The sequence below is a fragment of the Amblyomma mixtum genome, chromosome 4 (genome assembly GCF_055824585.1).
Source record: "Amblyomma mixtum isolate Tamu chromosome 4, ASM5582458v1, whole genome shotgun sequence".
Classification (NCBI taxonomy): Eukaryota; Metazoa; Arthropoda; class Arachnida; order Ixodida; family Ixodidae; genus Amblyomma; species Amblyomma mixtum.
The window spans coordinates 46280289-46307553 of record NC_143015.1 but is presented as its reverse complement, the minus strand read 5'-3'; the positions used below and the strand labels follow the sequence as shown (position 1 = coordinate 46307553).

Sequence of the window (27265 nt, the reverse complement as noted above, 5' to 3'; positions counted from 1 at the left end):
TGATCCGGCAACTATAGCAGGAGCTAGTGCCGTTGCTATGCTCGGCAACAGCTGTTTTTTTGGCAGTGAAAGGAACGCTACAGGTGCGGAGCGTCCGCAACTGTATCATTCCTTCAAATAGTTCGGCAGCACAGCAGTGTGCCTGGCCTTCTGGCACTACTCTTCCTGCAGTAGCTTTATTCCGTCAGAGAAGCAGCTGGCGCCATCTGTTGCAGCTTCTTATAACTAGACGTGTGAAGCAAATTGTTTGTAATCAAGAAAACTTTTTTTCTTCACTTTCGACGTTGAAAGTTGGCAATTACATTGGAAACATGCCTTGAATGACGAATATTGGCAATATTCTGTGTTTTATGGGAAAACTAATAACTGCAAGCGAGGATTAGATTCCATTGTGAAAGGAGACAGGGCATGTTTCGAGTATATAATTTTGACTCCACTGTCTCAAAAAGTTGTTGCGGAGTATCCCGTATTTACTCGCATAATAGCCCCACTTCTTGTTAAAAAAAATTGACTCAAATTTGAAGTAAATTTTCTACAAAAAATTTTTGAACATCGAAAACGCAAGCAAGTTGCAGGTCAGACTACCTGCAACCGTAGTTTAGGTAACCGTGGTTTTTACTAACTGTGGTTACTGCTGTCCACACAGCGGACCAAACCGTCGTTATCGCGAACCCTTTGGCCACCTCAGTTTACGTCGTTAACCGAGAAGGTGGTGGTGTCTATGGACAGAAAGTGCCCATAGGCATCCAAGCGCGAAAAGCGCACGAGCTGGCCCGCTTCAAAAACGTACTTTCTTCGCACTAAATCATGTTTCAAGAGCAACGCATCAAAATAGGCAGTGTGTATAGTGCCGTGCGACATCACTTTATGCAGCCTTCGATCTCATCCGAAGGTGCAGCAGCAGCATACTGCAGCAACGTCCTGCGGCGCTCAAGCTACGCATTTTACTGCCGTTACACTGGAAAATGTGCGATCCCTGCTGCAGTGTTAAATTAGGTGACACATTGGCAACGCTTGCAGCACCGGATTCCGCGAGCTTACCACAATGGTGCCGCCCATGAGTGTGGTGGACGATGACGCTCTGGTGGGCTACTCCCTAGTCGTCACTAGGCCTACCTTGTTTCGTATCGAAACCACAGCGAACGACACTTTTGAATTGACCGGCACTGTACTAAATTGCTTACTTATGGCACTGCCTTACTGACAGCCTCATTGTTTCATATTAAAAGGAAGATATACGATCGATTTCAGCGACACCTTAGCAGCGAAGCTGGTGTGCGAGCAGATCGGGTCAGTCGCGCTGCAACGGCGGCAGCTGCTGCGCAGCTGCGAACGTAAAACTAGCTTGTATCGCAGTTATTATTCCTACCAGAAACTCGGTACAGGTCAGCGATCCTCAGGGAGGATTCATTTTTGACATTCCCATATTCGAGGGCTTATTATTTACGAGAACAAGAAAGTTTAGCACGGTTTTCTGACACTGGCACCAGGGATTCGCCGCAGAGATGTTACCTTGGCGCAGGCGGCTTGTGGGTAGCGCGGCGATGTATTCGGCTGTGGAGGCAGTGCTGCAACCGAACAGCACCGTTGGACGGCACTCTTGACACTGCGGCAACTGCGCTGCTAGACATTTGCTAATGTCGCTTCGCTCCGGACCACCGCGTCACTTAGTTCGTTGCACCGCAACCCAGAACGGTGGCAAGCCTTGTGACAACGGCGAACTGTGATTCGAGATAACTGCAGTTAAGTTTGGTATCCGTGGTTAAGCATAACCGCGTTTAGACTGCCCGTGTGACTGCAGGGCAACCAGCAGACGGCTGCCAGTGGGACATCAAAACAAAAATGGTGGTTGACAGAGCAAGATGGTCATCTGCACGTGCCATCTGTGAAGTACGATCATCGTAAGCTAGACTTGGCACACGACAAATTTGCAGCAGCAAGTTCGGGGTGCGATCATTGCACTGGGAATAAAATTTATATTTGCCAACAAAATTCAGGGGTAAGATTATTATGCAAGTGCGATCGTTATGTGATAAAAACGGTAATACGGCACTAGCTAATAGGTGGTTGGCGAAGCGAATGCGTTGTAGCAGGGTCAATTTCCGTTACAGTTTCATTGCATGGAAGACACAAATACACTTTATTTGAGCAACTTCAAAATATAGAGGAATTCACTACGTGGCGATTCGTTGCATCCAGGTTTAGTTGTAGTTAACATGTCAGTCTGTACATTGTTTATTTAGCAGAGATTTTTCCAGGCTTTATGTTTAGTGCCTCGCCCTTTCACCAACTTTGACACTTTTGGCATTGCCGTGCTTTGCCTTGTGTTTGCCCAGGTGGATTACATAATCAGCGAGGCGACACGGCTGGAGAACTTGGCCCTGCTGTACGAAGGCTGGACGCCTTGGGTGTGATCCGCCCCGCCAACCGCCCTCCCTTGGAGTGGGGGGCAGCGAATTCCTGGCTCCAGCAGACAACGCGGGACAGCAGCAGACGACGACTACGACGGCACCCGAGGTCCACGGCAAGCGCGAGTGATAGTCCCCTCCACGAACCACCCCGCTGGGTGGGGGAAAAAAGCAACCAAAACAAAAAACATAAGGAGGTGAGAGGATGGCCAGATGCTCGCCACCTCGCAGTAACGCTGTCGCCACGGCAACGACGCCAAGCGAACCCCTCTACGTCGACTCTAAGCAGAACACTCTCCTCAAGTCTCTCTCTGTGCGACCGAAGCGTCCGCCGCGGAAAACGACCAGGCCGGGGCTGTCAGCGCGCCCCGATAATGACCGTAGCTGCCATCATCCTCTTCTCTCTCTACCGTGACCCTCCCCCTCTTGCAGCCGGTTGCACCAGATACCAGTCGCACCGGACTCTGTAGCAGACGACGGCCAACCCTGCGGCTCCTCCTGCATGCAGACGACATTGCCTTCCAGCTTGACTTGGGAAGGGCACGGGTGGTGCTGGTTGAAACTCATACGCACACATTTATTGCGTCTGCTTCGGGGGCTGCTCGAGGAAGGAGTGTTGTCAGTGGCCATCAACAGATGGCGCCACTGGCCGGCAAGGTGGGAGAACAAGGGGTTTCTTTGGAAGGTGGCGCTACCTGGTGTTTTCCGATTTGGACACCGCTAGTGGGAGTTGCCCTTTCAGATGCGAAAGGCTGAAGCATTTCTTCTCGGAGAGGAAAAACAAAGCGAGGAACCTAAGCAGCAGCGGCTAGCATGCGCTCTTCTTCATGCTATATCTCTTGGGAAGTGCATGACAAGAGCACGCTGTGCGCTTTCGACCTTCTTCTCATCTTTGTCCTTTTTTTCGGCCTGCTTTTATTGTTTTTTATTTGATTGAATGTGTAGCAACCCCTGCTAGCAATGTATTTCTCTCCTGGTTTCCTGTGCCACCCCCTCCTCCCCCCTTTATTGTGGACATGTGAAGGTTTTCCTTCTTTTTCGCGTGCGCTAGAAGCTTGTGTGAGGTCAGTGTGAACGCTGATTAATGCAGAGACTTGGAGAGTCATTCATGTAGCTTGCAGTCAAACGTGTCTATCTCTTTTTTTTTTTTCTTCCCCCATCTCCGCATGAGCACCTTTATCTGCCCTGCTCCAGTCTACTTCGAGCAGGTTTAGAGAGAGAGCTTTTGTATTGGACAAGGATGCATTTTCTGTTCTAATTGTTTTGGGTGTGCTTTTCTATTTTTTTCCTTGTTTCCTCGGGCCCATCTCATTTTTCCCCTTAGTATGTGAGATTGCACAAATAAAAACTCTTATTGCAAACATTGTCCGTGTGTGTTATTAGGAGTGTTTAAATGCTTGAACTTTCGCGCGTGACTGTGGGTTCTCTGCTGAGTGTAGAAGTTTATTACTTGGCCCAGGTGTTCACGACAACAGAATGGAATGATTGAGCGAGTTTATGTCCGCAGATGATCCTTAGGGCCCCTTTAAACACTATCGCAGTGTTACGGTAGAGCAAGCTTTGGTAAAAAAGCGAGAGATGAAGAAAAAAACATTTCATATGCATCGGGCGAGGTGATGTCAAAGCACCTCCTCTCTGGGCTGTTTCAAACCGGTTCCGCTGCCGCTCCAACCGAGCTAGTGTGGGGTGCACACAACAGACCAGTGGGCAATGGTGACTCCCAGAGAGCCCTTACAGAGCGGTCTATAAACAGGTTGGACAAAGGCATTTTGGGAGTGGAACCCGGTAGTCCAGCGCTCCATTTCAGATTCGAAATGCGTGTTTCATACGTTCTTCTAGAGTCGAATACAACTTGCGTCTCCAGTGAAGCTCCGCCCACATTCAGCCTCCGCGCGCAGAATTCCTCCATGATAAAAAAGTGCTGCTTAAACGTTTCTTGTTACCTAAACAAGAAGCTTAGCAGAAGAAAAAAATTGAGCTCCATAATTTTGACACATGGATAGTTTCATATAGTCAAACATTAAAAAGGTTGATTTCGTTTACTGTTGTGATTGGGCAGCGGAGTACTAGTGGACGCCGCGGCCCAGTGTTTGCAACTACTGTTTCTTTAAGTTCTATCCTACTATAATAGTCCTGAGCAAGTTTTGAAGCCGGCGCAAAAGAGGAACCACTGGCTGCACTAAAAAATCACGAAAGGGCAGGTTGGGATGCGCTTGTCAGCTTTTAGAGCCTCCGGCTAACAACGGAGGAGGAAGGGTTTTTGCCTTGCGGAGCCTAATCGACGAGGCGCGGGAGAGAAAATTCTCGAGGGAAGGAGAGGAGCATGGCGAAGTTGTTGATTGCGATGGATATAACTACGCTTTCGACCGGAGGGTAGTCAGTTGCCCTTTAAATGTATCGCAGTGTTAGGGCAGAGCACTTGGTAAGAAAGTCGGAGAGAAAGAAAAACATTTCCATCGGGACGAGATGGATGTCAAAACGCCTACCTGGGCTTTTGTAAACCGGTTCCGCTGCCGCTCCAATCTGGGTGGCTCAGTGGTTATGGCTTATCGGCTACTGTGCTCCGACTATGCAAGGAGGGGATTATCCCATTTCATCTGCCACTATAGGAGGGTTACGAGAGTCGGCCGACGCCGTTGGCTGAAGGGGGTCTTTTGACCGGCAAGAGCCGCTTCGTTCTTGAGTTGTATCCGTACAGAGCAACCTAGATATAAAACTAGATAAAAAATGAAAAAAAAAATTGTATATGCTAATATAGCGAGTACCTGCTACTGCGGCTAGCAGTCCGTGGTTGATGGACCTACAAGTGCAAAGAAACATGCAAACACACACAACGGCGACATATGTCAATTCCAATGCTATCGCATTGCAATCTTCAGGTCGTCGTCGTGGTTTTTCTCTGGCAGACCCGCGGGTCAAAGGGAAACGCGACGGTTCCTGAGATGCTGCAGCCGCGGTGGCTCGGTGGTTACGGTGCTCGGCTGCCGACCCTAGAGACGTGCGAGTCGATCGAGCCCGTCCGCGGCGGTCGCGCATTTCGAAGGAGGCGAAATGCTAGAAGCCCATGTGATATGCTCGAGGTCACTGCGCATCAAAGAACCCCGGGTGGTCGAAATTGTCCGGAGCCCTCCACTATGGCGTCCCTCATGGCCAGGGACGTTAAACCCCATAAATCAAACCAAACCCTGAGGTCGACCGTGTTGGAAGGGGAACTTGGCAACTAAAACGACGACGAAAGTCTGGAAAGGAATATTGTACTATATATGTGCACCAATATGCTCCCTCCCGCTGCCGGCAGCGGGAAGTAACTTTCGTACAAGCAAAAAGCGACACAGCTAGATGGGTGCACGGCAGCTTTCGACCTCACGGAATCGACATCCACGTTTCGCACAGCGGTTATCAGTTGCAATGTAGTAAAGTCACGCTTCAGCGTTACTCGGTCACGATATGTAATGCAACCTTCGATTTAATATACCGGTTGTTTTAGCGCAAAAGTACGTTTGTTTAAGGTATTGAACTGGCTTGTGTGAAGTTGTGATATGTTAGCGCACGTCAGAAAACAGGTTAATCATGTTAGTCACGTACCTAGGCGCCTTGTTGTGCTCGGAAATATGTAGCCGGCCATTAGTAATATAGCAATAGCACTTAATATATAGTATTTCGAAATGACGATTACCTTGGGCGCTATGGCACAACAAATTTTCGCCGTCGCGCGTGCCCTTTTCGAAAAGCACGCGTCTTTGGCGGCTCGAAGCGGCCACTCGAGTCATGTTCCGGGCGCAGGTATTACGTACGTGACGTTCCCTAGAGAGAGACTCTGTGGGATGGAACTAGAGTGTACTCTAATGGAACAGCGGCAGCAGCGGCGAGCACCGCTGCGAGGGCGAGATAAAGGGTCACATGTCTTGTCACTGATGACGCCGAGTGATGGATGTCGCTTCGCGCCACGCGCGCTTTTCGAAAAGGGCTCGCGGCGGCCGAAAATTGTCCCTATTTCAGGATTCCATTGGTCGAAGCTGCTACGGCTGTCCTGTTTAATTACGAACTCAGGGCCCGGCCAGGGGTAGGAAACTTCCATATCACCAGTCTAGCAAATACAGACGTCAGCCTCACTTCCTCCCGTAGCGACAGGAGGGAAAGTCAACTATAGCGTCGCATCGTCATGACAACGGTGTCGAGCAGAAGAAAAACGAATTTAAAATTGGTTTTTGGGGAAAGGAAATGGAGCAGTATCTCTCTCATATATCTCGGTGGTGGTGGCATAGAGTTTCTTACTATTACCTAGAGGGAAAGCTGGCAAGCCGTCTATGGGAGTTTGCATGGAGACCCCACGTGACCACCTCAGCCACCATGGGCGCTCAAAGCATCATGGGGCGGTGAGCTACTTGTTGCGGAACTGTAACTTTTGGCCAAAAAATAATAAAAAAATAAAGCTGTTTGATAGCTACAAACGTCCTAACATTCAATATCTTGTCTAATGATTGCAACAAACGAGCAGAAAAGCATTTAAGTGCAAAGTTTGCCTAAAATAAGACATGACTAGCTTTCCTATTGGCCAAGTGATGAACACTAAAAAAACTAATATTTCGTAGTTAACAGGCGCACTTTTAAAAGTAAATATGTTTTCAAAAAAAATGTTGTTGTTTAGATACTTCAAGAGGTTTTTTAATGGCATTTCGGAAGAGTAAAACCTTTTATTGGCGTCGTGTGTCGTTGCGTCTTCACTACTATCGCTTTTGCACACTGCGTTCGCGCGAAAGTCGTCTGCGCACACACGAACTACGTTTTCGGAATGAAACGCCTTAGTACTGCCACTCTGTGTTCCCGAAAAACTACGACTGTGCCGCAACAAGTAGCTCACCGCCCCATGATGCTTTGAGCGTCCATGTTGGCTGAAGTGCAGCGCCGCCAGCTTTCCCTCTAGGTAGTAGTAAGAAACTCTATGGGTGGTGGTGAAAACTTTTAATTGCTGAAATAGAGTGTGGGAGCCACAAAGTGGCCCCGCTACATGGTCGGCGTCCCTAGTCCGGGACACCGCATGACGAGGCCCCGTCTCTCGCCCATTTCACCAGAGCCCTTTGGGACTCAAGCGAGGAGCAGTTGAGGAGGGCAGTCTCCCATGCCTCTCTGGAAGGGGGGTGGTGGGGATTTTGAGTACATGCCCACACCATGTGGAAGATATCACAGGTCTCCCCACAGTGCGGGCGTCGCCCATCCGTGTTAGGATCGTAATGTTTTATGATTGCAGGACAGAGCAGAGTACCTGTCTGCAGGCGCCTTAAAGTTCGCTCCTCCGTCTTACTCAGCCCCTTTGCAGGGGCCGGGTAAAGACGGTGGATGTCGCTATAATTCCTTATTATTTCCCTGAATCGCAGCAGCGGCTGGTTAGTCTCCGAGCCAGGAGAGCTGGGATGAGGAGCCCGGTGAGTAAGCGCTCGGGCTCGTAAGCCCTGTTGGCCAGGAGCCCAAATGATTCTTTTCGGTGTTGGATCAGTGGCAGTCCGTCTTAGAATGCAAGCAGCTAAGGGGGAGTTCTCCCCTGCCAAGCAATGATCACATGCTTTTCGGGAGTCCGTAATGATGATTCTCGACTTCCTCGGCTAGCATTGAATTCGGGGCTCGAAAAGAGAGTCCATCAACGTGCATTTCCTGGTGAACGACAGCGGCTGTGTAAAATCCCGTGGGTGATGGCCCTGCTACGTCTACATAATATACACCGGGTCGGGAGCCGTGTTGTCTCTCAAGAGCCCGAGCCCGCGCTTGTCTGTTTTCGTGCATGTCGGTGTCCATGTTACGGGGGAGCGCGGTGGACACTTGAACCGCGCCGTAAGGGAAGGGAGGAAGGGGCAGGTTAAAGATCCCCAGGTGGTCGAAATTATTCTGGAGACCTCCACTACGGCACCTCTTTCTCTCTTTCTTCGTTCACTCTCACCTTCCTCCCTTCCTTTGCGGCGCGGTTCGGGTGTCCACCGAGATATATGCGAGACAGTCCTTTCCTCAGAAACCAATTTACCGATTAGGAAGGTGAGAGAGAAAGAGGCGCCGTAGGGAGGTCTCCGGAATAATTTCGACCACCTGGGAATCTTTAACGTGCACTGACATCGTGCAGCACACGGGCGCATTTGCGTTCCGCCTCCTTCGAAACGCTGCTGCCGCGGTCGCGGGTTCGAACCCGAGTACTCCGGCTTGGTAGACGAGCGCCTTAACCACTGATCCAGCGTTGCGGGTGAAAATCCCGGTGTGGAATTCGAACCACCGCTGCGAAAACAGAGCTAGCTTCATATCCCGGTCCCTCAAACAATTCGGCCACTGCCACAGCCTTATTGCACGCTATGTGCGTGCGTAGGAATCATTCTATTTCAAGCACCCGTTCTCTTCCAGTCGCCAGGTGCGCTGAAGTAGTTTCCTACACGACCTGGCGTTGAGCAGGGCGGCCTTCCACTGGTTCTTGAGAAACAGCGCCGACGGAAAAATTCACGGGGACACTTTGTTGACCTAAAGTGCGTTGAGGCGAGCGCAGTGTTGCTGCTTGTGTCACTGATGTGTGGTTAAGATGTTAGGCTTCGCCTGTAAGAGTGAAACGCGCCAGCGTCTTGCAACGCTGCCAGGGAGTCCGCAGAACGCCATCGCCCGTTCGGCTCTGCGCCTTGCTCGTCCGTAAATTGGTTTTTGAGGAAAGGAAATGTATCTGTCACGCATATCTCGGTGGACACCTGAACTTCGCCGTAACGGGAAGTGAGGAAGTTGGGAGTGAACGAAGACACCGTATTCACTAGACGCGCCTTTGTTCATTCCAAACCATCGAGCTGGCATGGCGAAGTCCATGGGTAGCATGCTCGTCTCGCACTCTTCCTACTCGGTTTTATTTATTTATCTGGCCTGACTAGAAGTGTTAATTAGGCTAATTTGGCAATTAAGCAATTAACCAAACTCAATCCCACCTACTCGGAGCATCACTATACGATCCCTTTAATTGGCTGCATGGTTACTAGCCAAAGTTTGCATGGTTACTGGCCCCGTTTGAAATTCGCGCACTGTGACGTCACGACCATGTCGACCAATTGAAAAGCGTGACATTTCTGTCGACAACTCCTGCTTACAACGACGAGGCATTAAAGGCTTCCGCCTTAAAATCCGATCCCTTCTCCCCTGTAGCGCGAGAATATTCAGGGCTGCAGATCAGCGAAACCGAAAACTGCGTTCTATTTCGCCCGTGTGCGGTCCCACAATTCCTTGCGCTGGAGCGGTGACGAGAACGACTTTTCGAAAATCTAAAAAATGATGTGGATATGTGGACTTACGCTAGGTTGTAAACCTCTCAGTAAATGAAGAGCTATTAGTTAACCATTGTTCTGATTGACATCATCGCCGATACTGAAAAGCATGCTTAAAAAACTGCTGACAGTCCTAGCTGAGACACATGCTCATGGAAGAGGACAGAGCAGGCACCACACGCGTTCTCATCCAAACTCACCGTGGCCTTTTGTTTGTGTGTATGCACGCGCTCTTCTTCTTACTGCATACTTTACCGAGGAAATGTTCGTATCCCCGCACATCAGGGCACTTGACATTGCGCTAGAGCATAACACTACGTGAATCCTTGTTTATTAGAACTCGCTTACCTCTGGTTTATTAGAACTTGTACGCTTGTGTCCTGCCCAGATCACCTGTATTTCAACGAGGAAAAATTCCCGGTAATTCGAACGAGTCGGTGCACATGTGTACGCAACTGGTAATTCAGACAGGCACCGCAGGTGGTCTGCGCCGGCAACAGCCAATTAATTATGGCAGTGCAGCGGCTAGCCTCCAGTCCAGAAGCGAGCGTCCGCGAGTCTGTAACATTAAGAAATGTTAGCATATTTTGTACAGCTGCTACCGCCTACCGTGTATCGTGCTCCGTCGGTGTGCGCACGGTGATTGGTCGTGATTTGGCAGGCGGGCCCGAAGCTGATTATAGGGTGCCTGGACGTTCGCTCGCCTCCGCTGGCGCTAGTCATCGAGGCACCCTGCAGCTGACCGGCACCTGGCACCGTCTGGCGCCCCCACGGCACGATGTGCGCATGCGCGCAACACACGGTGAGTGGTTGTGGTACGCGCTATGCTGAAGGTCTCCAATTACGTGACGTAGCACTCACGATAAAAAGAGTTCCTAGTCAGTTTCACTGGGGCATCTGGAAACGGTGACCACGTAGTGCCAACGTGAGCCCGGCGTGTTTCGGAGCTAAATATCCACCACTGATACACCTCAGCATACATATATCGGCCACACGCGCGTGAGAAGGCCTTGCGTGTGCGCTTACGCTATCCATGGCGGTTACCGGATCAACTCAAGTCGTCAGACCCTCGTCCCAATCGCCTTCCCTTTGATTCCATCCTCGCACAGTTTCAACAAATTTCCCGTCCCCTTGGAGCTCGAAGTGTGAAGATTCGACTGCATATACGCCACTCGTCATCATTTCCACCCCGTATTTCAACGCAGCGTTCCCGCGTGTCAGCTTTATAGCGTTTTATTGAAACTGCTACCAAACGTGTTCCTTCGCTGCTGCGGCTGTCGAGTATTCTTGCGTCTACTCTGTTATCTGCTACGCCACCTACACTGGCTTGAATTCAATTCACTTGGCAGTTTGCCGCACTGTTCTCTTCTGCTTTGGCACGAATATAGGGCGTAGTGTGTGTGTCTTGGGCGCTAAGATGCTGTTGAGCTCAACAGATATGTGCTTGGTATAGTTCGCTGAAAAATGTGGCTGTCTCTGAGAATAAAGCGTGTTGGGGTAAAGCGGTTTCAAGGTGCTTGGTTTGGTTTGGTTTATTGGGGTTTAACGTCCCGAAGCGACACAGGCTATGAGGGACGCCGTAGTAAAGGACTCCGGATAATTTCGACCACCTCGGGTTCGTTAACGTGCACTGACATCGCACAGTACACGGGACTCTAGAGTTTTAAAGCAAAGCTTAAGTCATATTAGAGACAGCTGGCAAACCGCAAGGCGCCGATGAGCATGCGCGGATTTTGCCGACGCGGCAGGTGTGCCCGCAGCAGGCCTGTACCTCGCACCTTGGAGCTATCTTCACGTGCCCGCTGGCGGCTCTCGGTGCGTGCGCTGTGGTAGCGCTTGTGTAATACGCTATGCTAAAACTCTCCGTTGCCGGTAGCTTTGACGAAGGCTGCTATTTACTTGGGCGTAGTGCTCTTTGATTCGCAGCTGAGTGGCTCAGTGGTTAGGGCGCTCGCCTACCAAGCTGGAGTACCCGGGTTCGAACCCGACCGCGATGGCCGCGTTTCGATGGAGGCGGAACGCAAAAGGCGCCCCTGTGCTGTGCGATGGCAGTGCACGCTAAATATCCCCAGGTGGTCGGAATTATTACTGAAACGTCCACTATAGCACCTCTTTCTCTCTTCTTTCACTCCAACCTTCCTCCCTTCCCTACGGCGCGGTTCAGGTGTCCACCGAGATATTAGAGCCAGATACTGCGCCATTTTCCTTTCCTCAAAAACCAATTTTCAATTTTTCGTAAAGGGATGTTATTGGATTTTGTTTTGTTTTTGTTTTTTGGGAAAGGAAATGGTGCAATATCTGTCTCGCATACCTCGGTGGACACCTGAACCGCGCCGTGAGGGAAGGGAGGAAGGTGGGAGTGAAAGAGAGAAAGGGGTGCCGTAGTGGAGGTCTCCGAAAAAGAATCGCCGCTGGTGGTTGGCTGTGAAAACGTTTGGATTTTCATGAAGCCGCTACAGATTGTTAGCAATTTTTTTTTTGTAGAAAAGTGAGCAGTGCCTGAGTGGTTTAACTGATTAGGCATGCGCGTCTCCAGCCTTGGCGGTAAATATGCTTAAAAATTACCAGGAACTTTAGCGGCTAAAGTGCTGAAAGGCGAAAGCCTGAGTGCTGCATTCTGCTACACGATTGTTCACTTCACATTTTGTTGGTGCATTAATTAACTGCCAATTAATGACGCTTAAGCTTCGCCTTTAGGTGTGGAAGCGACAGCTTGTTGTAGCGCTGCCACGGAGTCCATTGAACGCCACCACCCGTTCGGCGCGATGCCTTGCCCTTTGAACGCAACGCTTTTTAAGGAAAGTAAATGGCGCAGTAATTATCTGTCGTCTCGGTGGACACCTGAACCGCACTGTACAGGAAGGGAGGAAGTGGAGTGAAAGAAGAAAGAGGGGCCGTAATGAAGAAAATGAAAATTGTATTTGAGGAAAGGAAATTACGCATTAACTGTCTCGCATATATCAGTAGCATAGTCGAAAATTGTATTTGACGAAAGAAAGTTGCGCAGTAACTGTGAGAGAGAGAGAGAGAGAGAGAGAGAAGAACTTTTATTTAGAAAGCCTGCAGAGTCGGTTAGGCTCCCTCCAAGCAGGGAGGACAAGCTTTTACCGCGACGCGGCCACTACGTCAATCTCGTGCGTTGTGCTCCTTGAGGTCTTGTTACGTCCCTCGCTACTTCCGCGGGTTCGAGAGGGCCGCCGCCCCCTTCCTGGGGGCGCCGCCCCCCTCTCCTCGGTTTCGCTCGGTCGCTGCCTCTCGAGAGCTGCCGAGACCTGCTGGACGGCCTTGAGTTGTGTCTTATGATCACAGCTCCTCGTTGCAGCCTCTAGCTGCGGCGGGATCGTCGTCTTCTCGCTGGCTTCGCGCGGATTTACGCTACAGTCCCAAAGGATGTGAGCCGCGGTGGCTCTCTCCTTCGCGCACAGTCTGCATATGTCACTCGCGTACACACTCGGACACACGTGCTTAGCTAGCACCGGGGTGAGCAGGGACCCCGTCTGTAACTGTCTATATGATGATGATGATGAAAAGCCTTTATTTAATAAAAGAGGTGAGGCTTTCTTAAAGAGCACTGCCTCCTTCCGGGTAAGCCCCGGGTGAGGTGGCGGCATAGTCTGTCTGTTCAGTCTGTACCATTTCACTATTTCGTTGAAGGTGGTCATCTTGTCCTTGGCACTGCGTCGCGACCAGGACTCCGAGTCGGCCGTACTTTCAGCCGCGCGGTTGGTTAGTCCTCGCGCGGCCGAGTTGGCCGTCTCGTTGTGGTTCACGTTTCCGCGTACCGACACGTCACTGCCCATGTGGGCCGGAAACCACTTGATCACCACAGGACTGTTGCGTCCGATGTCTTCGGCCTTGCGCAGTATGCGCGCGGCCTCACTACATACCCTACCCTTGGCGTAGTTCTTCACTGCCGTTCTAGAGTCACACAACACTGTAGTACATCCGGGGTCGGAAACGGCCAAGGCGATGGCCACCTCCTCCGCCCGGTGCGCTTCTCGAGTCCGGACGCTCACCGCGGTCTTCGTTGCACCCGTCGATGCCCCGACAACCACCGCCGCGTATGCGTCGGTGCTCCCTTGATACTCTGCCGCGTCCACGTAGGCGGCGCCTTCTTCTCTGGCGTGGAGGTCCACGAGAGCCCTGGCCCTCGCCAACCTCCGCTCCCTGTTGTGCTCGGGGTTCACGTTCTTCGGGATCGGGAAGACCCTGAGCTTTCTGTTGATGCTATCTGGTACAGGTACGTCTTTCTGCTGCTTGCCTTCCCTCGGTTCGAGGCCAAGGTCCCGCAGTATCTGTCTTCCGGTTCTCGTTTCGGAGAGACGCTCGAGTTGCGCCGTTCTCTGTGCTTCGGCTATTTCGTCCAGCGTGTTGTGGACTCCCAGCGCCATGAATTTTTCGGTGCTCGTGCTCCCGAGGAGACCGAGTGCCGCCTTATACGCCTTGCGTATGGTGGCGTCTATCTTGTTACGTTCACTCGGCCTCCAGTTGTGGAAGGCGGCCACGTACGTTATGTGGCTAACTGCGAAGGATTGAACGAGCCTAGTCAGGCTCTCCTCCTTCATCCCCGCTTTTCTGTTGGACACCCTCTTGATGAGTCTCATTGCCGCAGCCGCCTTGCCCGCGAGCTTGTTGACCGTTTCACCGTTGACTCGGTTTCGCTGGACGAGCAGCCCGAGTATCCGAATCTTCTCGACTTCCGGTATTACCTGTCCTCCCGCCGTCTTGACCGTGATCTTGGGACGCTCGTACTTGACTTCCATATTCTTTCTTTTCCTGCACGATCCTTTCGGGGGAATCACCAGCAGTTCTGACTTGGCCGGGGAGCAAACGAGTCCAGACCCGTCCAGCTGCTCCTCGATGGCGTTGACCGCTTCTTGCAGCGTTGTCTCGATGTGTCCGTCGCTTCCTCCCGGTACCCATAGCGTCACGTCGTCGGCGTAGATGGTGTGCCGGACTCCCGCTACTCCTTCTAGCCGGGTGGCCACCCCGATCATCACGAGGTTGAAGAGTAGCGGGGAGATCACCGACCCCTGCGGAGTTCCGACGCTGCCCAGCTTCTTCTCTTCGAGCTGTAGGTCTCCCGCACAGATTTCGGTGGTTCGTTCCGTCAGGAAGTCTTTGATGTACTGGTATGTCCTCCTGCCCATGTTTAGCCTGGATACTTAGGCCAGGATAGCCGAGTGCCTCACTAACTCACGAGTGCCTCAGTAACTGTCTCACATATTTCGGTGGACACCCGTCAAAATTCGCGCGTGGTGACATCACGACAATTTGGACCAATCTGAAACGCGGACAAATACGCCTTGCTCGTCAGTAAATTGTTTTTTGAGGAAAGGAAATATATCTGTCTCGCATATCTCGGTGCACACCTGAACCTTGCCGTAACGGGAAGGGAGGAAGATGGGAGTGAACGAAGACACCGTATTCACTAGACGCACCTTTGTTCATTCCAAACCATCGAGCTGGCATAGCGGAGTGGTAGTGTGCTCGACTCGCACTCCGGAGACCGGGGTTCGATTCCCAAGCTCGGCCAATTTCTTACTCGGTTTTATTTATTTATCTGGCCTGACTAGAAAGGTTAATTGGACTAATTGGTTAAGTAAGCAATCAACTAAACTCAAACTTACTTGGAGCATCACTATACGATCCCTTTAATTGGTTGCATGGTTAGTAGCCAAAGTACAAATGGCCCCGTTTGAAATTCGCGCACTGTGACGTTACGACCGTTTCGACCAACTGAAAAGCGTGACATTTCTTGTCGACAGCTCCTGCTTACAACGATGAGGCATTAAAGGCTTCCGCCTTAATATTTTAGACCACTCGGGGATCCTTAACGTGTATTGACATCGCCCAGCACACGGGCGCCTTTCGCGTTCCGCCTCCATCGAAACGCTGAGCAAAGCAGAATAAACAGCGCGCTTAAAAAATCCAAAACAATGAGAGCAGAAAGAAGGAATCCAAAATTAAACAGAAATTTAATTAGTATACTAATAAGGTTATCAAGTGAGTATTTCAGTCTTTACAGCTGACGCAGAAACAGGTAGCCTTTGAAGACTCAAAATGGTCCGAGATATCGTAAATAATTAAGCGCTCCCAAAATGCTCCCATAGTGGTCTGTCAAGCTATTCGATATATGAACGGTGCCTATGTATGCCTCGCGCTAAGTTCGAGGCTGAAAGAGTCCTATTGCACCTACAGCTTTTAGTTTGTAGATGGCGGCTCCGGCTCGACATTTCAGGCATACATGTAGACTCAAAAACTACACGCATAGAATGAACACTAGCCTAGGATCCTTCGGCCCGCATGTTTTTTTTTTTTTTCGCGCTATTTGATGTGCGTCTATATAACGATAGAGTTTGACGCGGCACGAAAAACTAATTGCTGCAATATGCATCCATGGGCCTTGAGACATAGAGCGTGCGGTAAATTTCCCAGGTAACGCGGAAAAGGACTGCTCTAACCTCGAATACAAACTAGACACACAGTTTTTTTTTCGGCGTGTACACAGCGCACTGCGTAACTATTATACCTCTTTAAACTTGGACGGGGTAGGGCTGCTAGTTAGTTTAGTAAAGCTTACTGAATGAGTTGGAAAACGCCCAAAAATACAACTGGGCTGACGTCTGGCTGTTCTGCTTCTGGGTACCGGGTGATTGGGAACGGGGCGAAAGAATAAGGATTTCATTCAAGTAATAAGAGCGAGGTGTTCGGAAGCGGAGGCGAGACCGAAGCCGAAGCTAGTGTGGTCCGAGGAGGAGGAGGTAAACTTTATTAAAGAAGAGGTCTTAGGCGCGGATTGGGGTGATGTTCCCCTCCCCGCGGTGGGCTCCCGGACGCCAGGTGGCCGACCGACGATAGGTATTTAACTCAACGTTAATGGAACTAAGCGTTGGTTTAACTTTCATCTCTCGAAAACCGCGCGAAAATGAAACAGTACGCATGCGTTTTCACAGATGGCGCTACAAGTCTGCCAGACAGCATTGCAAGCAGACGCCGCTATGTTATCTTCGCCAGCTGCATGCAGATCCTGCAGCACAATAACCAGGAAACATTAAAGGCAGGAAATCGGCTTTAAACTGTTCATATGTAGCCGTTGACCTAGTTGGTGTCCAGATGAAGCGACTCGAGCGTTTCGATCGGTGTTGTCTGACGCAGCAATCCGCTTGCACAGTAGGTCCGGCGCCGGTTATCGTCGTCGTATGGACAAGCTTTGCGGTAAATGCACCCGCAGAAGGCGGTAAGTGGGCGTTGTAAAATCTGATTTCTGACTACCGAAGGTTCTGAACAGCGTTCAGACGAAATTGCAGGTTTCAGTCAAAGCGCTCTTTGGCCTTGCATTTCATTTTGGAACGATCGAGTGACGTGATTGTTCTAGCATGAAATGAACATGGCTTTGAATTATGACCAGGGCTTCGAAACGACTCAGATTCATGACCGGGCAGATCACAGAGCTCTTATTAAAGAAGCAGAAATAATACGAGCGTACGATTTGTGATAATTCACAGTATACCTTCGTTATCGAGAACACTGCAGATACACGGTTTTCAAAAGTACCGCTCTATGGCTTTAGTCTCATGCACGTCGCTGCGTTCGGCTGCGTTCTGCACAACGTTATCTGCTATCTCGCGCTTAAATATACCATAATCAATAAACCGAAATTTTACTGCAGATTTTTGTCGACTGCTAAGTTAAACTGAGCTAAGGTTATTGATATTTTGCAATTTTATAGGAAAGTTAAACAAAACACAGCGTTGCGCAAAATCGAAACTGACGAAAAGTAGCGCCACCTTAGGTATTCACCGAAAAGACAACTCTTTGCAAGCCGTCCGCTCACATCCACCCCCCTTCTCACTGCTGCAGGGGGTGGTCTTGCAAGCTAGTTTTGCAAGGCCGGGATCTCGTTTACGTTTTGGTTTTTAAGTGCTAATTTAACCTCTTAACCGTGTTACACTGCTGTTAACGCAACGTTTGTTTTTCCTGTGTTCTCACCGCCTCCACTTTCTGGCCTCGTTGATGCGCTACCCTCCTTCGCTCGTTCGGGACGCGGACTCTGGTACGAACATGACCGCATCGGTTCCCAGGAGTACGGAGTCCTTTCCGACGTCCGGTAAGCCTACGAATCGCCCTGTATTCCTCGCTTCTGACGCGTGCCGTGCGACTGCTTGCCACCGCCTTTACTGTTTCTGAAACCCTGTGCACGAGTATTCGTCCGGCCAGTGACCCATGAGTTGGGGACCGAAAATCGATAGGCGGTGAAACAACAATCGTTTAGCGTCCCAACGGACGTCGCTGAGGATCCTGCGCGAGCCAGTTTTTTACAGAGACTGGGCTCGAAGAGGCGCTTATCTCATCGACAGGCCGACTCGGATGAGTGAATCTCGGTTGTTTCCCCTCCTGCTAGCGGACGTGTTGTCCGCTGCCATATGCTCTGCGGCACGGGTCGATTATTGTTCTGCAGTTTGCCGATAAGAAGCGTGCTTGCTAGGCATGTATCGCGGATGTCTTCGCGTGTCGCTGTTTCTGTGTGTGATGCAAGTTCCTTGTTATGCAGCGCTCCGTTTCGGATTCGCGTTGCTGTGCGGTATTTTGCACTCTACGAAGGGAAATCTACCGCTTTACTTACGCCCTAAGGCTGACAGTGTGTGGTGTCATCGTTGCTGTGCTGCGCCCTAATATCCGTAAACAGATGACTCATATCGGAGTTGTGTCAAATCGCGGTTGTGGACGAGTCATTTGCGGACAGAAACATATTTCTTCAGGCTTTGTAATGCAAGTTGCGAACTGACAGTTGTAACTGACTTCGCTTTGGCTGAGTGCGGCTGTCTGATAGATTCGTTTGCGGGGTTTTTTGTGACAAACGCCCAAAGAACAGTACTGGTGGTCAAGTTTCCAGATGTCAGTGGCTAGTTGGTCTAACGTGCATGTCAAGTTGTGCCGGCGTTCACGGTTCTGGTTACCGTTCTCTTTCTATTTACTTTTTACCTACTTTAACGGATACTTTGCCGTGCTGTTCTACCGGCGAGGCAAGATCCGTGTTTTGCTTTTTCGCGGTAATTTCACATTGCATCGATATCGCCGTCCTGTCCGGGAACGCAAAACTGGTTTGGTTTCAGTTGAAAAAGAAAAACTTTCCTTGGCACGACCTTGTCTGCTTGTTTCCAAGCCATCATTTGTCTGCTCGGTGCCTCGTCTCCAGCGCTAGTTAACGACGCGTAAGGAGAAAAAAAAAACTAATAAAAGGAAGTGCCGCTGCTAACGCGAGTGCATGTATGCAAGGTCATCCTATACCTCTTTCACGCCAGCTGTTTTCCTCAGCTGTGATGGCCTGATCCGCGGCCTATCGCTGCGTCAGAGAGAACCCGCTTGCCGCGTTTTTATGTTTATGGAACTCGGCTGTCGTAGGCCGCGCGGAGGGGTGGATGATCTTGTGGAAAACCCAGTTTTGAGAACGCCCCCTCTCCGCTTGCGAAATGATTTTTTTTTTTATTCTCAAGGAGCGCGTTTCTCAGTGACCTGGCAATTACGGCGGTCATAACTGTCGCGATCTCGCTTTCTTCGATCATGTAATGGTACTGCAATTTACAGTGGGGCTGAGTGACCGTAAAGTTGCACCGAATGGTGAAAGTTACCGTCCGGTGACGCAAATGGATGGAGCACGGCGAACAAGCAGACGCTATCTTTAGGGCTCGCTTGCGAGCAGTCGATAACGCGCTCAGGTCGTTTCTGGCGTATCTTATCTCGCACGGATCCAATTGAAATACCTTCGACACGGGTGGGTTCCGCGGAAGTTTTTGTATTGGTAAAAAGTTCTCTAGTGTGGTCGGTGAGGACTTGCGTCAACTTTGTAACAATGAAGTTATCGCGATAGAACTGTCGAGGCGTAGAAGCGAGCTTAAGGCGGCCTTTGCACGAACAATATCTGCACATATTTCAGCCTGCCAAGCGACCCTTGTGTAGGTGAGGTATTATCACTGCGGGGAAGAACGCCAATATATGTCGTTCTGTACCGGGTTCAAACAGATGAAAAGGTCACCTAATGCGGTGTATTAGGGGCTCCGCGGTCCCCCAGTCATGTACCAGATGTACCAGCCATTCGTTCTCGCTTTGCAACTCGGTAGTTTGCCCACTCGGTGAAGTAAATAACTTGTGCTCCAGGATGCATGGTTATTATGCTTGCTTAAAACGTTGGAGACTTGAAGAAATGTAACGGATATATTCCAGTAATATAGCGGAAGTGAAGTACTGCACATCACAAATTCATAAACTGTGCTTTCGTGTGTGGCAGTATAACAGCATTGTGGGATTAAATAGCATTGGCCTAGGTCTGCTTTCTTTTTCTCTTGACGTCGCTTATCTAATGGTGATTGGTCTAAGCACTGACTAACCAAACCAGGTGGATGATTTTCTGACAAAAGTCTGCATTACTTGCTGTGCTACCTTGATACACCCGTTTTACCTATATGTGCAACAGGGGAGGTAGTGTTCGCGTAATCATGACAGATCAATCTTACAAATCACTGGAAACAGTGAGCTGTGCGTGTAAAGAAACTAAAGTACGCGTTTGAAGCAACAAAGGCAAGAGCGAGTATACCGATTGTCACGAACAGTTTGAAGAATTGGTAAAAATTGGCGATTTCGAAATAAAAACGAAAATATCTCCAGGAACAAGCTGTCAGCCGCGGCGGTTGGAAGTTACAGAAAAACAGATCCTGATTATATGTAGCTAAGTAACCAGAATTCACTAATTAAGCTTTAATTTAAACGGTATGCTGGTTAGTGTTAATGAGGCGTTCGAAGCCACCGCCAAGACGGTGCCATATCAGTGTTTTAAACGAAGGAAAAAAATGTAATTATCCAAAAATCAGACGCTTTTAACCGCACAAAAGCGCAACAGCGCAGGAGGCGTACAGAGGGCAAAATGCATGTCTAGAACAGCCGAACTGCGTGCTCCCGGCCGCTCAGAGCTACTTGCGCGACGTCTAGCGATATAACGCCTGGTTCGAGACGACGGAGTGTGGGCATGCGTGGCCAAACTGATAGCGCTGCCTGTCTTTTCGGGGCTCGCAGGCGGCCGCGGCTTTACCTCCTTCTTTTGTCGTTAGTAGCGCTGATTTGCGCTACCGTCTGCGAAAGCACATACGCGGCAGAGTGCACACTACTGACTTCTTTTTTTTTTACTTTTTGTGCGCTTGCAAAGCTCTGGCGAGGAGCAATTCACCGCATCACATACGCGCCGGTGTACTGCATCGTCATCACGGCTACGAGCCTTAGATAAGGGAGCGAGGTTTGGCGTTCTTCGGCAAATGCCAAAATAGGCATGTGATTATTGAAAGCATACTGGGGCCTCAGGTGAGGTGGCTGTCGTCGCACAAAAAGAAAGTAAAAAAAAAAGGAAGTCAGTGGTGTGCGCTCTGCCGCATATGTCCTTTCGCAGACGGTAGCACAAATCAGCGCTACTAACGACAAAAGCAGGAGGTAAAGCCGCGGCCGCCTGCGAGCCCCGAAAAGACAGGCAGCGCTATCAGTTTGGCCACGCATGCCCACACTCCGTCGTCTCGAACCAGGCGTTATATCGCTAGACGTCGCGCAAGTAGCTCTGAGCGGCCGGGAGCACGCAGTTCGGCTGTTCTAGACATGCATTTTGCCCTCTGTACATGAAGCGCACATGTACGCAGGAGGCGTACATGAAAGCGCAATTTCCGCTGATGACGTGTCGCAATGCCTTCACTAAGCAACGCCTTCACAAGGATTAAAAGGGAGGAAATTCCTATACCACACTCTTTTATACACCCTTATAGGCGTAATCGTGTTTACGCTTATGTCGAGTTCTGAACAGAAAGGAGTTATAAGGGAGTAAACTCCGCTGCACACTCCGAGTGCGCTGGAGGTCAGCTTACTCCCATATAGGCGTGTTGAGTGTAGGCGACGCAACACGTCATCAGCGGACATTGACCTTGCACTGGGCTTCCTGCGCGGATCAGGCTCGTATTTCCGTTTTGCGCGGAAAAAACCGCCGGATTTCCTCGCACTGCAGAGGTTTAGAGGACGTCTTTTTTTTCGCCCTCCTTAATCTCACTGGCCGCCAGGCTGGGTTAAATAAAAGCTAATTAGTATATTCTGCTCAGCCACCTAATTTGGGTTATTTTTGTATTAACTGTCAGTTCGTGCGTGAAAAAGATTTTGTTCCTATGTGCAACTCCCTATTTTTGGGGGAATTTTTCAAAGCGTTTTCTGAAACGCCGGTATATGATCGTGTGGTGATGACCTATGGCCTGTCATGGAAACAAATTTAGTGAGCATGTTTTTCGTCGGGTGCGTTTTAAACGGCCGCTATCTAATCAGTAACAATGCAGCTTATTGAGTACTGTTGAAATACAGAGCAGAGCCTGCCTTGTGCATAGTTTGTTTAGTGCTAGCTAGGACGTGTTCCCTATCACTTTAATATCCTATAAGGGAGCGCAAATAAGGGGGTACAAATAATAAGGAAGTACAAATAATGAAGTACAAATCACCTGTAAAGGAGTACAAATGCAGTAAACAGTCCTCTAACGCACTTTCTAACAGGGCAGGGTATGCTACCGAAGTTCCGGGGTAGATTTCGGTCACTAAATACACGGAATTCTTACTGTTTTATCGGAAGCATATTCCCACCTTGAACCACGGCAACTTGGTGCTGTTAGCAATGGAAGCAGACGTTTAGTAAACACGACGCCGGAGGTCTTCATGGTTAGCAATTAGGCCAGATTGAAACGTGGGTTGAAATCTTCGTAAATGCAAGAACTTCGCATGTTTTGAAGGGGGAATCTGCTTTCGTTTCGAACTGTAAACGTTCCGTATTTTTGGTTACGGAAGCGTTCTATATTCCTAGTGACGGAACTCCACCCCAGGGTTTGAGCAGCAGAGCCTGTCTCAATTAGAGAGTGCGCTAGTGCACCGTGTACTCCCTTTTTACTCCCTTGCAGGGTAATTCTTCCTCGCAGTGTAGGGTTCACCGTGGCTAGTGGCGCTTGCATGTGCGTCTCGTATCGAAACAGCGATTTGTTAACCTTCGCTTGCAGCGCACACGTCTGATGCTGGCTTCCACTCCGGGCTCTCGCACGCCCCCTAAGGGGGCCCGTGGCCAGGGTATTCTGTATATGTGAGTGGTAACCGTATGTCAGCACTAAACGGTACTCGCACGGAGCAACGAACGAGCGCTTATTGGATTGAAACCATAGCGGCGGCCTGTTTTGAGCACCCGCCTTTCGTGTGGAAGGTGTGAGATTCGATCCTCAGTGCTGCCGGGCACCCAGCCATGATACAATGGGTACAAGCTTTTCCCTGGCTTAGTGCTCGATTCATGCTGTGTGAAGTGCTCGGTAAATGGGTCTTTGTCTCCACTTTGTATACGCCAAAAAATACCTTGTTCCATGGCGCTGTTTGGCCACAGATGCCCTTACGCCATGGAAACCCACCATCGTCATCACAACAACAAAAAAAAATTGCGAGGACACTTTGGCGACTAAAGTGTCGAGAGGTGAAAGCCGAGGACACTGTGCAGTGACGACTTCCGGTGGATGTGACGTCACACCGTTGCCGTGGCTATTTTGACGCCCGCGCTATTTCGACATTTTTGCCTACAATTAACTAATTACCCAACAGCCATCAAACGTGGCTTCTAGGTTCATTTTTTTCCTCCTCTATCTGAAGCAACCATTCGTTTTCTCCTATCTTTTGTAGTTCCCGAGTTAACACGCTGACAAAGGTGTGACGCCCTCTGCTAAAGGATGGCAGTATGAGCCAATAAAGGCTTTCGCCTTTATAGAAAAAACAGGTAATGATCGCTATCTTCAATCAAGACACGTGAAACTGGGCACTCATGCAGATGTGTCGGCACTTTGCAAACGGCGCAAAGGATGCCGTCACTGTGGTCCCGACATCGCTGCAGCAGCGAGGGGGGAAGGGGTGGTGTCGTGGGCGCGGACGTCCTTGCGTCCGTCCGCGCGGCCCAAGGTCGCTGGCGCTCGATGGGCGTCAATCAGCGCGGCCGCCATCGATGATGGGTTGTGCAGGGAGGGAGGTTCCCCCCTCGGGCCAGGGGCGTCAGCGAGCCTCTTTCCCAATGCGCGCTCTTTTATTTTTGTTGTACGTTTTTTTTAACTGCGTTTCTTTGTTGTTGTTTTTACTTGTTACGCAAGCGTCGTCACGCGACTTGGGGGAAAAAGCGGAAAGTGCTTTCGTTTTCACGTGATTCGCGTTTTGGTCGGCGGTTGCTGCGCCAGAGAGCTCGCATAGGAAGGGATAGAGACTGACGTTAGAGCACTTCATGGGCCTTATCTTGAGGGCGAGGCCCGCTAAATAACCTCTTTGCTGAGCGGTTGCAGGTGCCGAAAATGCCACAAACAAGTCGGCACTAACCCGCCGCGATGGCTCAGTGGTTACGGCGCTCGGCTGCTGACCCGAAAGACGCGGGTTCGATTCCGGCAGCGGCGATCGAATTTCGATGGAGGCGAAATTCCAGAGGCCCACTGTGCGATGTCAGTGTACGCTGAATAACCGCAGGTGGTCGAAATTTCCGGAGCCCTTCACTACGGCGTCCCTCATATCCTGAGTCGCTTTGGGACGTTAAAGCCCAACGAACCAAATCAATGAATTGAATCAAGTCGGGGACTTTAAATGGTGCCGGTGGATGTAAAATGTTTAGGTTTTATCGTGGTTTAGCGCCTTAAAGCGATGCAATCAATGAGGGATGCTGTAGTGGAGGGCTAGGTTTTATCGTGGTTTAGCGCCTTAAAGCGATGCAATCAATGAGGGATGCCGTAGTGGAGGGCTAGGTTTTATCGTGGTTTAGCGCCTTAAAGCGATGCAATCAATGAGGGATGCCGTAGTGGAGGGCTAGGTTTTATCGTGGTTTAGCGCCTTAAAGCGATGCAATCAATGAGGGATGCCGTAGTGGAGGGCTAGGTTTTATCGTGGTTTAGCGCCTTAAAGCGATGCAATCAATGAGGGATGCCGTAGTGGAGGGCTAGGTTTTATCGTGGTTTAGCGCCTTAAAGCGATGCAATCAATGAGGGATGCCGTAGTGGAGGGCTCCGGATAATTTCGACCAGCTGGCATCCTTTAACGTGTACTGAGTTTCCGCGCATCATGGTTTCGGCATCGCGCAGTTTCCTGCTGTTGCATGCAATTGCGTCGAGTACAAACGCGGAGACTGCGGTGAAGTGCGCTCGCGGCCGAACTTGTTGTATACGTTGTTAGCGGCAGTTTGTCGGAGCTCTTCCATTGTCATGTAAGCAGCTTCGTGCGCGTGATTCATGGCTCGCGGCTTGTTTTATGACCGCGAGTTACGAACAACACCTGCACAATGGTCCTCGTCTCGAGCGAAAGAACATCTGAGCTTCGTCGGGCGGTATACCGGCGTCTTGACGCCGCTGTTTGGTGCTCAAAAGCGCCTCACACAAACGTTGCAGCACTCCCTATGGACTGAGAAGACCGTGTGTTGGTGTTGTACAGTTTCCACAGCAGTGAAAGTCGTGGTCAATTACTGGTTACATGTTTGGTATCTGCGGGAAGTAAGCGGACCAGGAAACCACGCTGACATTTTTACTGCAGGGCCCGTCAAGGCTGTAATTTGGAAATGACGAGCTCATGCGCGGCTTCCATGCTAGGATCAGCCTTTGGAGGAAACTGTTTCTTTTCAGGCGGATGTGAAGACGTGTAATGCTTTCAAGCTTCAACCCGCTCCTATGGTCCATTTGTACTTTTCCATCCTGGTTGCATACTGTCGGCAGCATGAAGAGGTGTCCGCATCTCGCTGCTCTTGCGACACCTTTCGGTGTTTTGGACAAGCATGCCTGTAGATTGAAACTGACAGCTCCCCATCTATCCCGACAGCATGTGCTGCCGGAAAATGGCGTCGGAATGGAGTCACCGCAGCTCTGCAGGGCGCAGTTTTTCTAAAGGGCGTGTTCCTAGTTCCCACCGTCACCATCGTCAGCCTAACTACGTCCACAGCAGGACAGAATGTTCTGCAACATCGCTCGAATCTGCCGCCGACTCCTGACGACGGAACATGCCAGGGCGTCTTCTAACCGATAGGCTCCGCTTCAGCTGCTGGGCAACGGCAATGTCACCCAGATGCCACTGGCTGTGGACAGCCTGAGTCTGTGCCCGTCGACGCGGGTTCGAATCCCGACCGCGGCGGCTGCGTTTCGACGGAGGCGAAACGCAACAGACACCTGTGTGCTATGCGATGCCAGTGCACGTTAAAGAACCCGTAGCGTCAGCACCGGCGCTAGCATTCGGGTGAAGACAAAGCTTCGGGCTCGGGCATTGGAGAGTGCTTCTCGATACTTGTTTGAGTGGACGTGGCCTTCAGCTGGACTCTCCAGTTCCATCCTCGCACCGCCTCCAAAAGACGTGGCCCCCGCCGCAAACTCCAGGTGGTCGAAATTAACCCGGAGCCGTTATGGGCTGTGTGTGGCTGTGGGACGGTGAACCGTGGTCAGTACCAGTTCTGGAGAGTGCCCTGTGTAACCAGGTAGTTCTTGTGCGCGTTAGCCTTTGCTGTAATATGGCATGTGGATGGGGCGGGTACAGACTACCGCTGCTGCCACGTCTTCGTCCTGGTGGGCAGCCACGTCTCTCTGGGACTGATTCGTTTCTGGAGTGTTTTGCTGTGGGCCTTTTCGAGGCGAGCGTGCTTTCGGACGTGTTTATTCTGCGCGTGCTTCGATTTGGGCCCTTTCAGCTATATAGTTGAAGCCGGCGGATGTTGTTTTCATTCGTCACCGACTGTCGCCCTGTAGGCTGTCCTCTCGCGAATCGGGGTGAGAAGCTGGTCGCAGGTGCGTTCCCACCGGATCCGGTCTCCTCCGTGCGACGTCTCTCCGTTTTTTTTTTCGCTTTCAGAAAAGAAAAAAATATAGGCGAGGTGCTGTCGTTGTTCCTTCTTCCTTCAGGGCTACGTTATCTGTGTCTCACGTTTGACCGTCAGCGTCCTTTCCTACCTTCCTCTGCTTCTGGCCTTCATAGCTGGTGCGGTGTCGCGGCCGAACAGCTTCTCGAGCGGAGAGTTATCTTCTATACGCTAAGGCTTTGCTGCCGTCTACGCAAATGTTTCACCTTAGGGTTTGTGCCTTTGCTTGCTCCTTTCTCTTTCTCACCCCCCCCCCCCCCCCCCCCACTGCCCCCCTCCAATCCGGAAGCGTCCCCACAGGGCCTTTCTACGCTTCCGTGGTTGTTGGTCTTCGTGTTGTGAGAACGCAAGCGGTGACGTCGCGCCCCGGATCACGAACCACGCGTGGCCCCGTGGTCCGTAGTCCGTGGAGCGCTCTCGCAGCACCCGACGCAGTGTGTCGCAGAGCGCCGTTTTGCTGACCACAGTACAAAAGCGCGGAAGCCGGTTTGTGGGAAGAGTTGGCACATTCTGCGTGCGGCCTTCACGTGCAGGCGTAAGACTTGGCTTATGTGGGCTGTTCCGTCCGTTTGGGCGTTGGAGAAAACGGCGCCTGTGACTTGACGTGTGTTAACACCCTCTCCTAATCCTGACCAGGCCGTGCGTGGTGTGTGGCCGCACTTTTCCCATTCAACACACCCGTC

At 50.7% G+C, this 27265-nt stretch overlaps 2 protein-coding genes across 6 annotated transcripts in view; both read left to right on the top strand.

Annotated features, from left to right (window-relative positions):
- nonC (serine/threonine-protein kinase Smg1) overlaps nucleotides 1-3769 on the top strand; it is a 135571-nt gene extending 131802 nt beyond the window's left edge. For all 5 annotated transcript variants that reach the window (XM_089586421.1, XM_089586420.1, XM_089586418.1 and 2 more), the window contains one exon: nucleotides 2337-3769. In XM_089586421.1, the coding sequence (XP_089442547.1) occupies nucleotides 2337-2414 (78 nt within the window). In that variant the 3' untranslated portion in view covers nucleotides 2415-3769. The remainder of the gene's footprint in view (nucleotides 1-2336) is intronic.
- Nucleotides 3770-17519: 13750 nt separating this feature from the next.
- Nucleotides 17520-27265, top strand: part of step (cytohesin steppke) — a 74918-nt gene continuing 65172 nt past the window's right edge. Inside the window, exon 1 of the mRNA XM_089586414.1 lies at nucleotides 17520-17792. Within this exon, the coding sequence (XP_089442540.1) occupies nucleotides 17699-17792 (94 nt within the window). The 5' untranslated portion in view covers nucleotides 17520-17698. The remainder of the gene's footprint in view (nucleotides 17793-27265) is intronic.